Source organism: Liolophura sinensis, chromosome 8 (genome assembly GCF_032854445.1).
Source record: "Liolophura sinensis isolate JHLJ2023 chromosome 8, CUHK_Ljap_v2, whole genome shotgun sequence".
NCBI classification, from domain to species: Eukaryota; Metazoa; Mollusca; class Polyplacophora; order Chitonida; family Chitonidae; genus Liolophura; species Liolophura sinensis.
In genome coordinates this window covers 24,013,029-24,026,857 of record NC_088302.1, presented here as the reverse complement: position 1 = coordinate 24,026,857, position 13,829 = coordinate 24,013,029, and the positions used below count along the sequence as shown (strand labels likewise).

General features: G+C 39.2%; 1 protein-coding gene across 1 annotated transcript in view; it reads left to right on the top strand.

Moving 5' to 3' along the window:
• Positions 1-13,829, top strand: part of LOC135473059 (E3 ubiquitin-protein ligase MYCBP2-like) — a 95,236-nt gene that overhangs the window by 52,553 nt on the left and 28,854 nt on the right. The window contains exons 54-60 of the mRNA XM_064752853.1: positions 540-667; positions 1,366-1,648; positions 3,827-3,904; positions 5,434-5,724; positions 11,108-11,209; positions 11,712-12,474; positions 13,175-13,327. Of these exons, the coding sequence (XP_064608923.1) occupies positions 540-667; positions 1,366-1,648; positions 3,827-3,904; positions 5,434-5,724; positions 11,108-11,209; positions 11,712-12,474; positions 13,175-13,327 (1,798 nt within the window). The remainder of the gene's footprint in view (positions 1-539; positions 668-1,365; positions 1,649-3,826; positions 3,905-5,433; positions 5,725-11,107; positions 11,210-11,711; positions 12,475-13,174; positions 13,328-13,829) is intronic.

Here is a 13,829-nt window from a genome sequence, read left to right as displayed (position 1 = left end):
AAGGTAGAGGAGCTGTGAGCTTACAGGCCTAAAAATCATTGTTCAGTATATCTGGTCTGTCAATAGATTAGTCATATTCACTTAATTGTTCATGATGGCCGTAAGTGGGAAGGTCTGCCATCAACCCGCACATGGTCTTGGGTTTCCTCCAACCATAATGTTGGCTGCCGTCATATAGGTGGAATGTTCTTGAGTATGACGTAAAACACCAATCAGATAAATAAATTAATTGTTCAAGATACATGAAGTTCAGCCTGTAAAAGTTCTAACACAAGACTTGTTAGATTTTCTAGATTTTAACTATAAGGTCTGAGAAATGAATATTTAATTCACTTTTCAGGTATTGCTAAGTTACAAACAGCCTTTTGGAATGGGTTGATCACATAAGCCATATCTGAACTTCAGAATTTGAAATAGAATTTATGTCTATGAAGTTTAAGACATGAACTTAGCAAACTATTACGTCTTAGGGTGGGACTGTTTGACAAATCAAAGTGTGTTTTCCCAGCTAAATATGTCGGTCATCTATACTTTTTCAGGTGGGCCAGGTGTATATTACCTAATCAGGTGTGGCTCGTCAGGACATAACATCAGGTGTGGACCCAACAGGAAGGCTCGCCCTATAGGCATGCTCGTCCTGGGCAACTCAGTTACCGCAACAGAAGATGTATGTACTTTGCTTGTTTTTTACTTTGCTTGTTTTTTAATCGCATTATTCAGTGTGAAGCGTCCCATTAATATAATATGCATATATGTATATATATATATATATATATATATATATATATATATATATATATGTATATGGCATGCATATACACAATGTTCGGTATTTTGGGAGATTTGTTTTAGTATTTGCGATCTGACTTTCCATTAAATAATCCGCTAATCTTTGCATCAATTTGACATGGCCTTCGGTCATTAGAGGTTAACATTGATTAAAGGTAACTGTGTTTTTTTGCAATATGTTTCTTCCAAACCTAGAGTTGAAACTCAGAAAGATATTGTGTTCAGGTTATTACATGTATGAACATAATGCAGTTGACCTAAAATTTTGTCCATGGCCAAAAACTTTGTAAGTGGGAAGGTCTGCCACCTACCTGCAGATTGTCATGGGTTTCCCCCGGGCTCGGCCTGGTTTCTTCCCACCATAGTGCTGGGTGCTGTGGTATATATGAAATATTCTTGAGTACGGTGTAAAACACAAAATAAATCCATGGCTCATATTTCTTGTTTGTGAATGTTCTGTTGATCTTAGTATTTCTTGTGAAATTTTAGGGTTAAATACAGTACCTGTAATGTAACAGATTTCTTGCATTTTCTGAGGATAACTGCAAGTCACAGTAACAATGGTGTTGTTATTAGTTACAAAATGCGGATGGGACATGGGTGAAGCTCGACCTGGAGACGGTGGAGCACTACTGTCACGAGACTGAGGGTGAGGCGTGGTCTCTTTCCCGGGGTCCTGACGGAATGGTGTACCTACAGCACGAGGCGGACCTGGTAGCCACGCCAGACGTGCCCCAAACCTTACCTTTCTCCATGGGCATGTTCCCAGGGGCTGCTGCCTCTCCTTCCCAGAAGGGCTATGATTTCACCTCTGCCCAACATCACCCAACTTTCTCTGTGTTTGGACCCAGTGTCGAAGGTAAAGTGCCCAGAATGAAACTTTATTAGGTGTATTTTTCTTTTTCTTAACATACAGTGTATACTTTATTACCCCCTGCCTTAATTTATCTATAGTCAACATTCTATTCTGCATGAGTTGGCTGTGTTCACTTGTCATGGGTTATGATGCTTTTTGAGATATGCCACTGAAGTATAATTCAACTGTACAACAACTGCATTTAAATTTAGCACTTTCAACTGACATCTATTACTTCATTCTGATTGATTCCTGTACCTTATAGGACCGATTTAAAGTTTGTTGTAAAGTTTGATTCATTTTTATCTAAAAAACATATCATTTTCAGGCTTCTGTGTATTGGTACATACTGTGGTACCTAACTTTAGGTGAAAATGCAGTTATTTTTTAAAGCTAATCAATGCCTTTTGTCCAGATACATATTCCTGAAAGAACTAGAATCTCTGAATCTTGGAAAATACTAAATCCACCCCACCTCCAAGAGATTCATCACTGTAATACCCATATCCCCAACTTCACAAACTAGCTCAAAAGTTGACAGTTACAGAAATGTAAATTCTCTGATTCTGTGAAAACAGCATATATTCACTGTCTAGAATGTACCAGTAGGTACATGTATGGTATGGCATTGATGTTGGTGGCGATGCATGTGTATATTGGTATATCTAATTATATGCAAGCACTCTCTGAGGGATTTACTATGATAAGGTCAGAACACATTGGCACCATTCAGGGCACATTGTTTTGAGATCATTGAGGGTCTTTGTTACAAAAGCAGAAGGTCAACTTGCGTAAGTCAACATAACTTTGCATTACCATATGGTTTGTAAACCCATGAAAATGTGGCTTGGAAAGCCATACTGCTAGCTTGGCCATGTTTCTTGCATATCTGTATGAAATGCAAAAAACGATATGACCTGCATTGTTGTGAGACAGAGGTCGTAATTTTGATTGTTTAACACCATAGTCCAGAATTTTTGACTTACGCTATGGGAGGTCCATGTATGGACCTGAATCTCCTGTCATGTGGGCTGAAGAAACCTCTGACCTTTAGCAAGTTGCTGACAAATTTTCAGGCAATTTGCTGGAAAACAAGTGAACATCAATGGCTGTTACTGCAATTCTTCAACCATTTCGCGTGGTTTCAAGGTGTTAATTCAAGCAGGTTCTGGAGGCATTATTCTGTGTTGAGTGATAAAATTATACTTTTTGTGAAGCCCTGAAATTGGCTTAACCAACCAATGTAGTTTTGTTCATAAATTCCACTGCAGGTTGGTCTTTCATATGCAAAAACGTTGAGGAATTAGGGCAGACTGAGCAAACCTCCAGACCACATCTAACCCCCAAGAATTCATCTTGCTTTAGTGTATAGCATCAATTACATGTGGCTGCTGATGTTGGTAGCCATGTGACACTGACCTTATCATAAGTAAATGTTTAATGTACTCTTCTATGACCTGTGATATATAGGTCCATATTGTCTCCCCGCTTCAGATTTGTTATCAGATTCTAGTCATATATATATATATACAAGTACTCTGGTCAAACGAACAGTGAAGCAGTTATCAAGATACAGTTCTGTGTATACTCTGCAGATCACTGACGAAGATTGAAATCATTTAGTAATCAACACTCAACTTTTGTACCAAAGAGTTTCAATTTTAAATGGACACTTAGGGGCCATTCCTTCAGTTGACATATACAATTCAAATTTACGCTATTTGTGAGTCTTTGTATTTTTTGTATAATTATGGTGAAATGACATCACAAATCCCAATGGAAGCACCTACATGTACATACCAAATTCCTGGTTGAATTAGAGTACCTGTGTATCAAACCATTAGGGATACAAATACACATGTAGCAATCAGTAGTTAGTACACCTACATATCAAATCACTTGTTAGAGTAAATTGCCTGTGCATGTAATGAGACTATTTTGAGCCTATCACACTATTTTACAGTTTTAGTCTGCATATATACAGGAAGAATTACAGTTGACATGCATGTTTGTACAAGAAGCGTGTTTGCCCGTTACCAACCAAAACAAACTCTGAACCGTTGTACTGCTGTTGCGATAAGGGGAGACAATTCTGTTGGTTACTGGAGCATGTTGTTATTGTTGTCACCTCTATCCTCCTCTCCCTGTCTGGCATGTCTCAGTGTCACATGTATGTTACAGGTCCAATGTTTGGGAGGCGGGCCACCTTACCAGCTAATCTTGTTGTATTCGGTCAGTATGGCTGGCCAGGCATGCAAGGTAGCTTGACTTTGATCTTTTTCCTCTCTCATTTGTTGTGTTCCTAACCTTCTTTAACCTTCTCAGCTTTCTTACAAGCAAAAGGCAGTTTCCGATGAAATTTATTTCCCGGCAGCTGCCCTAATCCCCATACTGATTATTGAGATTGAGGCAAAAGTGATTTAAATATAATGACTTTTTGCTGATCAAGTTCTATGAAAGTAAAATTTGATCACCGCAACTCATTGTGTCACACACAAACAATCTGTGTGATGGGGTAAGAAATTTAGGGCTTGTACTTGTGTGGGTGGTGATTTCTAACGGTCTATGCATATTTATAACTAAGCCTTTGCCATATTGTGGGTTATTAATTTGACACGTGTTGTACCTGCACAGAGCCTACATACATATGCTGATCTGTTTTTCTTGATACCTGTACTCTCTGTTTGCTGTTACGCTTTGTCAGTAGCCTTTAAAACCAAAGGCCACTATGATAATTTGTCAAACCAAAGGCCACTTTGATAACCTGTCAACGAATGAAAACTATGATAATCCGTCAAACCAAAGGTCACAACGATAACCTTTCAGCCATTGACTAGTGTGATAGCTTGTCAACCAATGAAAACTATGATAACCTATCAAACAAAAGGCCACTATGATAACCTGTGAACCAAAGGCCATTACGATAACCTGTCAACCAAAGGCCACTATGATAACTTTTCAAGCCAAAGGCCACTTTGGTAACCTGTCAACCAAAGGCCACTATGATAACCTGTGAAACTCAAGTGCACTGTATTAACCTGTCAAACCAAAAATCACTATGATTACCTGTCAAACCAAAGACCTATGAAAACCTGTCAAACCAAATTCCACTGTGATAACTGTGTAGACCAATGGCTAAAATTAATAAAATGTTACCTAACATGTGGTTGTTTCTTATTCAGATACATAAAATCATGTTGTCAAAATATAAATGATAATAATTAGAATACTGCAGATTGAAGGTTGAATACTGTAAATATTACTGATAATATATATATATTAAATATATGTAGAAATAATAATCATTGGTTTCTGCACTGTAATTTCGACTCTCAGCACTCAATTAATTGTTAATAAATGAAACAATTAAGACTTTGACTTAAAAGTGTTTAATGAGGCTATAACTGAGATTTTGGGCAAAAAATTCATATTCACTTATCGAATCAAATTTTCCAAGAATAGATTGAAGTACTCTCTCTCAGTAAATATCCGACCTGTTCAATTATAGTGTTAAAATGATTTTAAATTTTAAAAAAAGCTTTATTGAGAATGGCTTTAGAAATTTTAAGGACTTTATTACCAATTTTGAATGCTAACGCCTTCACAGATGAGGCTGGTAGTTTGTGAAAGGTAATTTGTACTTTTCTAAAACGATGGCAAAAATTCTGTTGGATCTGTGCTGATTGATTTTTTTCTCAAACATCTCTAGGTGTAGCATCTTTAAACAGGAATATGTATCATACATTACTTGATTATTTAACACTCTCAAGTTCTTCTATTATCTCTAGGCCAGTTGCCGCTCTTCCCAGCCTTTGGTGACAGCTCTGGTGCATCCGGACCCACGTTTGCTTTCTCATCGCATGGTGGAGGTGTTCCTGGGGTCAACTTCTTCCACCAGAAAATGTCCCGGGGTTCGGAAGGCTCCATCACCCCGTTAACAAAGCATAACCATCCCAAGGTCCCGGTGAGGGCAGCCACGATGGGCTCGTATGCTCCGCAGCAGGAGAAGATGTTTGAGAGGAAAGACATCCCACCTGAGCTGCAGGGGGTCTCAGTGAAGGAACTGGTCAAAGCTTTAGGTAAGAACCATTAACTGTCCGTGATAACAGGGGTATTCTGTGAAAGAACTGGTGAAAGACTTAGGTGATAACAGGTGGTCTCTGTGAAGGAACTGGTAAAAGATTTAGGTGGTAACAGGTGGCCTCTGTGAAAGAACTGGTGAAAGCTTTAGGTGATAACAGGGGGTCTCTGTGAAGGAACTGGTGAAAGTTTTAGGTGATAACAGGGGGTCTCTGTGAAGGAACTGGTGAAAGCTTTAGGTAATAACGGGTATTCTGTAAAGGAACTAGTCAAAGCTTTAGGTGATAGCGGGGTTTCCGTGAAGGAAGGTTTAGGTGATAACAGGTGGTCTCTGTGAAGGAACTGGTGAAAGCTTTAGATGATAACAGGTATTCTGTGAATTAACTGATGAAAGCTTTAGGTGATAACGGGGGGTTTCTGTGAAGGAACTGGTGGAAGCTTTAGGTGATAACAGGTGGTCTCTGTGAAGGAACTAGTGAAAGCTTTAGGTGATAACAGGTGGTCTCTGTGAATTAACTGATGAAAGCTTTAGGTGATAACGGGGGGGGGGGGGGTCTGTGAAGGAACTGATGAAAGCTTTGAATGATAACGGGTGGTTTCTGTGAATTAACTGGTGAAAGGTTTAGGTAAGAATCATGAATTATCCATGATAGCTTGGGGTTCTGTGAATTAACTGGTGAAAGGTTTGTGTAAGAATCATGAATTATCCATGATAGCTTGGGGTTCTGTGAATTAACTGGTGAAAGGTTTGTGTAAGAATCATGAATTATCCATGATAGCTTGGGGTTCTGTGAATTAACTGGTGAAAGGTTTGTGTAAGAATCATGAATTATCCATGATAACAGGGGGTTCTGTGAATTAACTGGTGAAAGGTTTGTGTAAGAATCATGAATTATCCATGATAACAGGGGGTTCTGTGAATTAACTGGTGAAAGGTTTGTGTAAGAATCATGAATTATCCATGATAGCTTGGGGTTCTGTGAATTAACTGGTGAAAGGTTTGTGTAAGAATCATGAATTATCCATGATAACAGGGGGTTTCTGTTAAGGAACTGGTTAAAGCTCTAGGTAAGAATCATGATAACATTGAGAGCATTGGGTAATTCTTTGTATTAAGACACTTTAATGACAAAAAACAGGTAAAAAGAAAAAAAAAAATGTTTTTTGTGGATTAAAAGTGAAATCTAATACATTTCTTTTCCTTTAACTTGCACCATAAATACCCCAGTATTTGCTAATCATCATACCAAGTTGTCAAGCTTTGGTCAACTATGTGTCATTCTTCATGTTTTCACATACATTTAAATTGTTTATGTACATGTGTAAGACCTTTGCCAATTTCCCCTTCTTCAAATTGTGATACGCAACTTTCCAAATAGTATAATCTCTTTTTTTTTTGTTTTGTTTTTTCTTCAAATATAACGCTTTAAAATAACTTCGACCTTCCTTCAGTCATTCTATCATTTGTGTTTCATCAGCACCGTTTCATTCACTACCCACATATATACACACAGCATGGAGTGCACATTTCATTTCCCTTTCCTCGCTTGTCTGTTTACCAGTGGTACAGCTGCAGTGGTGATTATATTGCATTTTTGTGATTTCATTAGCATTGCACTGAAAAATTCATCCATAATCTTTATTTTCCTATGTCTTCTCAGCACATCTTGCGTGAGAATGCTAAGCTAATGTTGAAGCTGTCAGATTGAATTCTTTGAACTTTGACTCGAGATCATTTTTAGATCGCCTGTACAAAGTATGAGGAGGTATTGTGAGAGGGGGAAAGGTGTTGGTGTCTGGTTAAGCTTTTTTTTTAGCTCATGTACAGTGGGCTCTCATGCATGGATTGAAGGTTAAGCTTTTTCCTTTAGCTCCTGTACTTGTATAATGAGCTCTCATTCATTGATTGAAGGTTAAGCTTTTTTGTATAGCTCTCTCATCTAAGGTATGGTGTGTAAATGCACATACTTAGATGGAAGGTTAAGCTTTTTTTTTTTACCTCCTGTACGATGGGCTATCACACATGGATTGAAGGTTAGGCTTTTTATTTTTTGCTCCCTACGGTAAGGGACGGTGTGTAAATGCACATTCTCAGATGGCAGGTTACGTTTATTTCTTTAGCTCCTGTATAGAGGCAATCATAAACATACAGCGATAGAAAGTTCTGTTTTGTTTTGTGTTTTTTTTTTTTTTTTGTTTCTTTTCGCCTGTGTACATCTGCAAAGGGCCTGCTGATGGAAGACTGAACTCTTTGGTTTTAGTTTTATAGGCTTTCTGAATGTTTTTTAAGCATTTTAATTGATGGTTTCATAAAAAAACATTTACCAGTTATATAAACTTTAATTTGTTTTCTGTAGTAAACACGTTCTCTAGAAATTAAACCTCCATGCAGGGCAACACTTTTTTGTATACAGGCTTTCTGTGACTTTATTGCGTATGAGATTTATGGACTTAGCCAGATTTACCATTTTTGTAATTAAGAAAAGTTTCATGTAGAGCTACAATTTTATATGCGCATTACTACCTACCTGTAGGAAGACAAGAAGGGTATTGGGTTCCTGTGGCGATTTTACTGTTTTCCTGTACTGTTTTCTACATTCTGTTCTCCTGTGAACACAGATTTCTGCAAGTCTTTCTTGAAGGGCTACAGTTTCTTATGCAATCACTTATCTAGATAAGCTTTTTGTCACTCTAGCTGCTTTACCAGATTTGTGGAGTGTAAGAATTTACCTTGGTGCAAACCAATTTATCTGGTATACACAGTATCTCTGTATCTGTGTACTAGGAGCCTATGACACTGGCCGATGTATGTGCCTTCCTATATTGTGATGGAATGTTTAAACCATTCACGCAGACACTGACTGTTGTCAGCTGAGTATTTGCTCAGCCAATCAGAGGGCTTAAGTGGCTACCCATAGTACACGGACAGTCAGTCATGGGAAGCGATTTGCATATCAAAGACCACTCCAGCGAGTTGGTGCTTGAGCACCCCACAAATGAATTCTTTTACTACCATAGCTGAACATTTGCTCAGCCATTCACAGCATTGGAATTGTTCACGGATTGCCGTAAGCAGTTCATAATTTGCATATCAAAGACCACTGCTTCAGTTTTGTACAAGAACTCCCCCCCACACCCCCAACAGTGATGTCTTCACCTGTGCAGCGTTTTACAACTTTTGTCTTTATTTTAATTCCGTTGTCTTGTTGACCTCTATAGCAGGCAAGCTGGTGGGATTCTCTGAGGACCTTGTTAAAAATCATTGAATGTAGTATTTGGAATGGCAGGCCACTTTTACATATACAGTGTACTTATTTATTTATTTAATTTGTGTACTCCATATACACTGTAGGAAACCAAGATGTACATGTAGGCATTCTTCATTTCAAGCGTCTGTCTCCGGATAACCGCTTTAACTATTCATACAGGACCTAACCTAAACCTAATAAAAAGTTATGCAAAAAGTTGTCCTTATTTTTTGGGAACTCCCTAACTTCCTGCACCTCAATACTAATTTTTTGCTTCTCACTTGGTTCTTGTTTTTTTTTTTGCCTCTGCTTGCTTTGATGCCATTGGTCCGCTTGTTCAGGTAAGCTCAAGGTGGAGAGGGAAGTGAACTCGAGTGATGCGCGCTCCTGGGACAAGCCCTGGGAGAAGCCCCTCAATGGGCTCACTGTCCCAGGCCGTGCCCACACAGGCTCGTCATGTTCCCCTATCCCTCGCCGCCTTACACAACTCCTAGGTGAGACACCATCCAGCCAGACCGTGCCCTGACTTGTTGTCGTGGTCTGCGCTTTTACTCATCCTCCGCGCTCTTCAGTGCTTCAGTTTTTCCACTGTGTAGTTTGTACGCATACATGTAGCATTAGCTTATCTCCAGTGTAATTTATGTGTGCTAGTGTCGTCACCATGGATTGACAGAAAATAAAGGGATTGACTGTTCCAGCAGGCTAACAGACTTTTTGAAAATCGCTTTATGAAATATGAACTATATTATTGGAGTAGCAACAATGGATGTATATCTGGGAATCCATATCAGATGTAGTATTCTGAAAATGTGATTACAATCAGTTGGTTGTTAATGTAAACAGTACGCCAGATTTAACAACATTTTAATATTCTGACCCCAGATTAGTGTTACGTGTCTAGGACAACCAAAAAATAACTACAGCGTATGGACCACCAAAGCCAAGAAGATCAGCTACATGTTAGATGCACTTTGCCCAGTTTTTGTTGTTGTTTTTGTTTTGTTTTTGTGTAAAGTGACATTATTCATATAATTATGGATGAATCTATGCATCCCTTTTCTTGCTTTTCCGTGTTTGCTTGTATGTTGTCTGTTGGTACACTCTCATCCTTTATCTGTTCTGAGAACTTTTTAGTAATGAAAAAGTTTATAAATAGCTGGGCTGCGTCATCAGCAGTGGGTTTTGTGGGTTCAGTAGTTGGAAACATTTGAAGCTACTCCATGCATAAAATAAATCACCCTTAAAAATAGAGAAAATTTTTTAAAAAATGTTGTAAACTTCAGATGTTTCAAAACAGGCATAAACTTGTATTTGATTAAATACATACAATGTAGAAATACATGTTTTTTTGTTGAAGCGTGATACTTAGAATTCCACGGTTTTTGGGGGTTTTTTTTAAGCACCTTAACGAGTTGATATTTATTTTCTGCAGTATGGTTGGCCATTTCACAATGTCCTTGTTATTATTCCCATTCATCTTTTATTTCACTCCAGTCATCATGAATGTGTAACATTATGTATATGCCCAAATACTAGAAACACTTGTTTCAGGTCTGTTTACATTCTTTTTCTTTTCACCTGTAAATATGAAATTTTAATGATGTTCTCTGAAAGAGAATGAAGCCATGTTTGATACATAATTATTTGTACACCTTCAATTAAGCATTGCCCTGTTGCCGCTGTTCATAACACGTTGTAAGGAACTAAATTGTTGTAAGATATTGGAAGTTCGATGTGTTTCTATAAATTGTCAGTTTGATGACAACCAGTTCTGTTTTAACCATCATTGTCGCTACCTAATCCCAAAATAATCAGAGCAGTTTGTTGCAAACCACTTCTGTGGAAAAACAGATGGTGGAAAATAACAAAATGTCCAGCAACACAATATGGTAGACATACTGCCGATATGGCAAGAACTCATAATCATTGATTCAAAATGTCCATGCCTTTTGTTCCATGCACCAAAATTTATTTGTCCCTTTTGTAAGAAGAATCCAATAAACAGAGACAAAACACTGATCAGAATTTATTTTCAGACTTTGGAATCAATTCCCAGGACAAACTGAGCGAAGATTTCTGAGCAGACATAGTATGGTTTGTAATTCTCACGTGTGTTTACCTGTCTGTGTTGTAGGTGAGAGTAGAGCCAATGCTAACGGGCCCACCCCTGTCCCCTCACCCCCAGGAACACCCAAAAAGTCACTGTCACGAAGCTCCAGTCCTAAGCCAGATCTAGGTAAGTACAGTGTGTAGTCATGACTTTAAGTATGGCCATTGTCAATTTCTATTTAAATTTTTGGTGTTTACATTTGTTAGTAAGGGAAATACAAGTACTGGTAGTTGCTTTTGAAGTGTTACTCAGTTTATCATTTACTTTGCAGAGTTGCATCAGAAAAACTTTAGGTTTGCTTTGACAAGATACGTGAATAATTTTTTGCACATTGTGTTACTATAGTTAAATAGATTTTTCTTTGTCTGCTGCTTTCACTTTCACATTTGCCTCTACCTGAAGTTCACCAGTCCGTTGCTTCAATTCTTTTTCTCCACCAATAAACCTCTCTGTTAACGTGTTATAAAATGTTCTTGAGAACTGGTATGTGGAACAACTCTAATAAATAACATTGTCCCTTTGTGCAGAAGTCATCCGTAAAGTATAATGTTTTATCTCTTATATTGTTAAACCGCACAAAAATAACAAAATAAATAAATCAATGGACATTTCCTTTGTTGTATGTCAGATGGCAGCAAGCGCTCCTCTCCACGACCTGACAGCCCCCAGAGGTCAGATTCCCCGGGGAGCAAATCACTGTCCCAGCGCTCCGACTCCCCCTGTGGCAGTGTCTCGTCCAAGTCTGACTCTCCAGGGAGGATTGTCTTACAGAGAGCAGATTCCCCAGGGCGGGGCTTCCTCCAGCGCCCTGACTCCCCCGGCAGAAGTAATGCCCCACCGCGCCCAGAGCGGACAGACAAACTAGGCAAACCGGACCGCCCAGCCAGAGCTGTCAACGCCAACAACCCAGCCCAGTTTAACCGCCCCGACCGGCCCAACGCCAACTATCATGATCGCATGGACCGCATCATCATGAACAATTTCGACCGTCATGACAGAGACATGCCTGAGGGAAACCGTGGACGGAGCAACAGGCTGGACCAGCCCGATTCTAACAAAGCTGATCACCACGAGAGTGGGTATCGCGGAGAGAAGCCCAGCCTCCCGCCTAGGAACTGTAACCACAAGCTGGAGGGGAAACAGGACCAGAACTGGGCTGCTAACCATGTCCCTGCCGGCGAACCGCACAAGGTGCTGGCTCCTATGGCTATAGAAATGGTTGTGGTAGATGCTCCGGAACCCGCAGGCCACAATGTCAACCGACCGAAGGGCAAGCTGACGAGGGAGATGTCATTCGAAACACCACCGGCCACACCACCGACCAGCAGAAAGGAGCTTTCAGGGGAGGTCAGCCCCAGTAGTCCCAGAACGCTGTCCCCTGCCCGCATGAGGTAAGACTAGATCAAGATGGTGAAAAAGCACTTGTGCTCGATTTGTTGTCACAACAGTGAACTCTGGTCATTCCAAATTTACCATACTTCACCAAAAATTTTCTCTATTGATGTGTGGGATCTCAAAATTCAGTGAGACGTTCTTTACAAAATTATATTTGAAGTCAGGATAATTCAGGGATATGAACAACTTAGCTGTGTTTTTGATTGTCGAGAGTCTAAAAATCGTAACAGGCTATAAATTTGAATAAACTTGCCAAAATCACGTCTAGATTTAAATAAATTTGCTGGGATTGTTTAACTGTATTATAGTTAAAACTTTTCTTGAAATGAATAAAATAAATGCAGATACGTGTGGGTTTTACATACGGATGAAACTTTTAGGCCTACATGTACCAGTAATATCTACTGAAAGAATTATTTTGTTATTAGATAGGTATGGTTTACATGCACGTTTTAAAAAAAAAACGTAGCTTATGATGCTGATGGCACCCGAACAGTATTTTTTTTGTCTTCATTCAAATATTCGAATGCATTTTATGCTGTTGTAGAAAAAAGTCATGATGGTGTTACAGAAACCTTGTAAAGAAATTCTCAGCGATGTGTCTAATGATGAAAACTGCATTTTGTATTGTCTTTTCATGAAATGAACATGCATTGATCACATAACGCAAAGCTCATCCCTGTTTTGTGCCATCAGTCCTGGGCGTGGAGCATCAGGAGGCCACACCCCTGCGTCTGTCCGCTCTCAGTCCCCCTCTGCGGGCAGTTCTCACAGCAGCAGTGGGGGAGACTCTAACCTCAAACCTGCCTTCAGCATCGGCACCAGCTCCCCTAAAGAGGAACCTCTCAGGTACGATGAATAGCTCAGTTTTTATGTATATATGTGTATATGGATGCATATTGTTCATGAAGACCTGGAAACATTAAAGAAAAGACAACACTAGGCCAGATGTATGTGGGCATTGATTAAGTATCCCACTTAAATTTGTTTTTTGTGATGTTGCATAACCAGGATATCGCCAGTTCAAAGTAAGCAAATTCGTGCACATTGAGAAAAAAACGAGCACGCCACCATGTTGTCAGTTTTAGCCAACTAAGCACGATTTTTTTCTGTAATCCAAGAACAAACGTGTCTCTGCAGACACTGTTGTGCATGTTAGCCCTGTGAGCATTGTGTATGGATGATTTGACATCATGTTTCCTGTTTCTCTAACATGGCGTATCTTATGTAGTAAGATACTCCAGGTTTGAAACTGAAGAAATACCTGTGTCAATCACAGGTCTGACATATTTTGGCATAAACTTAAAATCCGTAATTTTGTATGGATTTCTCATATTATTATTAGTGGTAA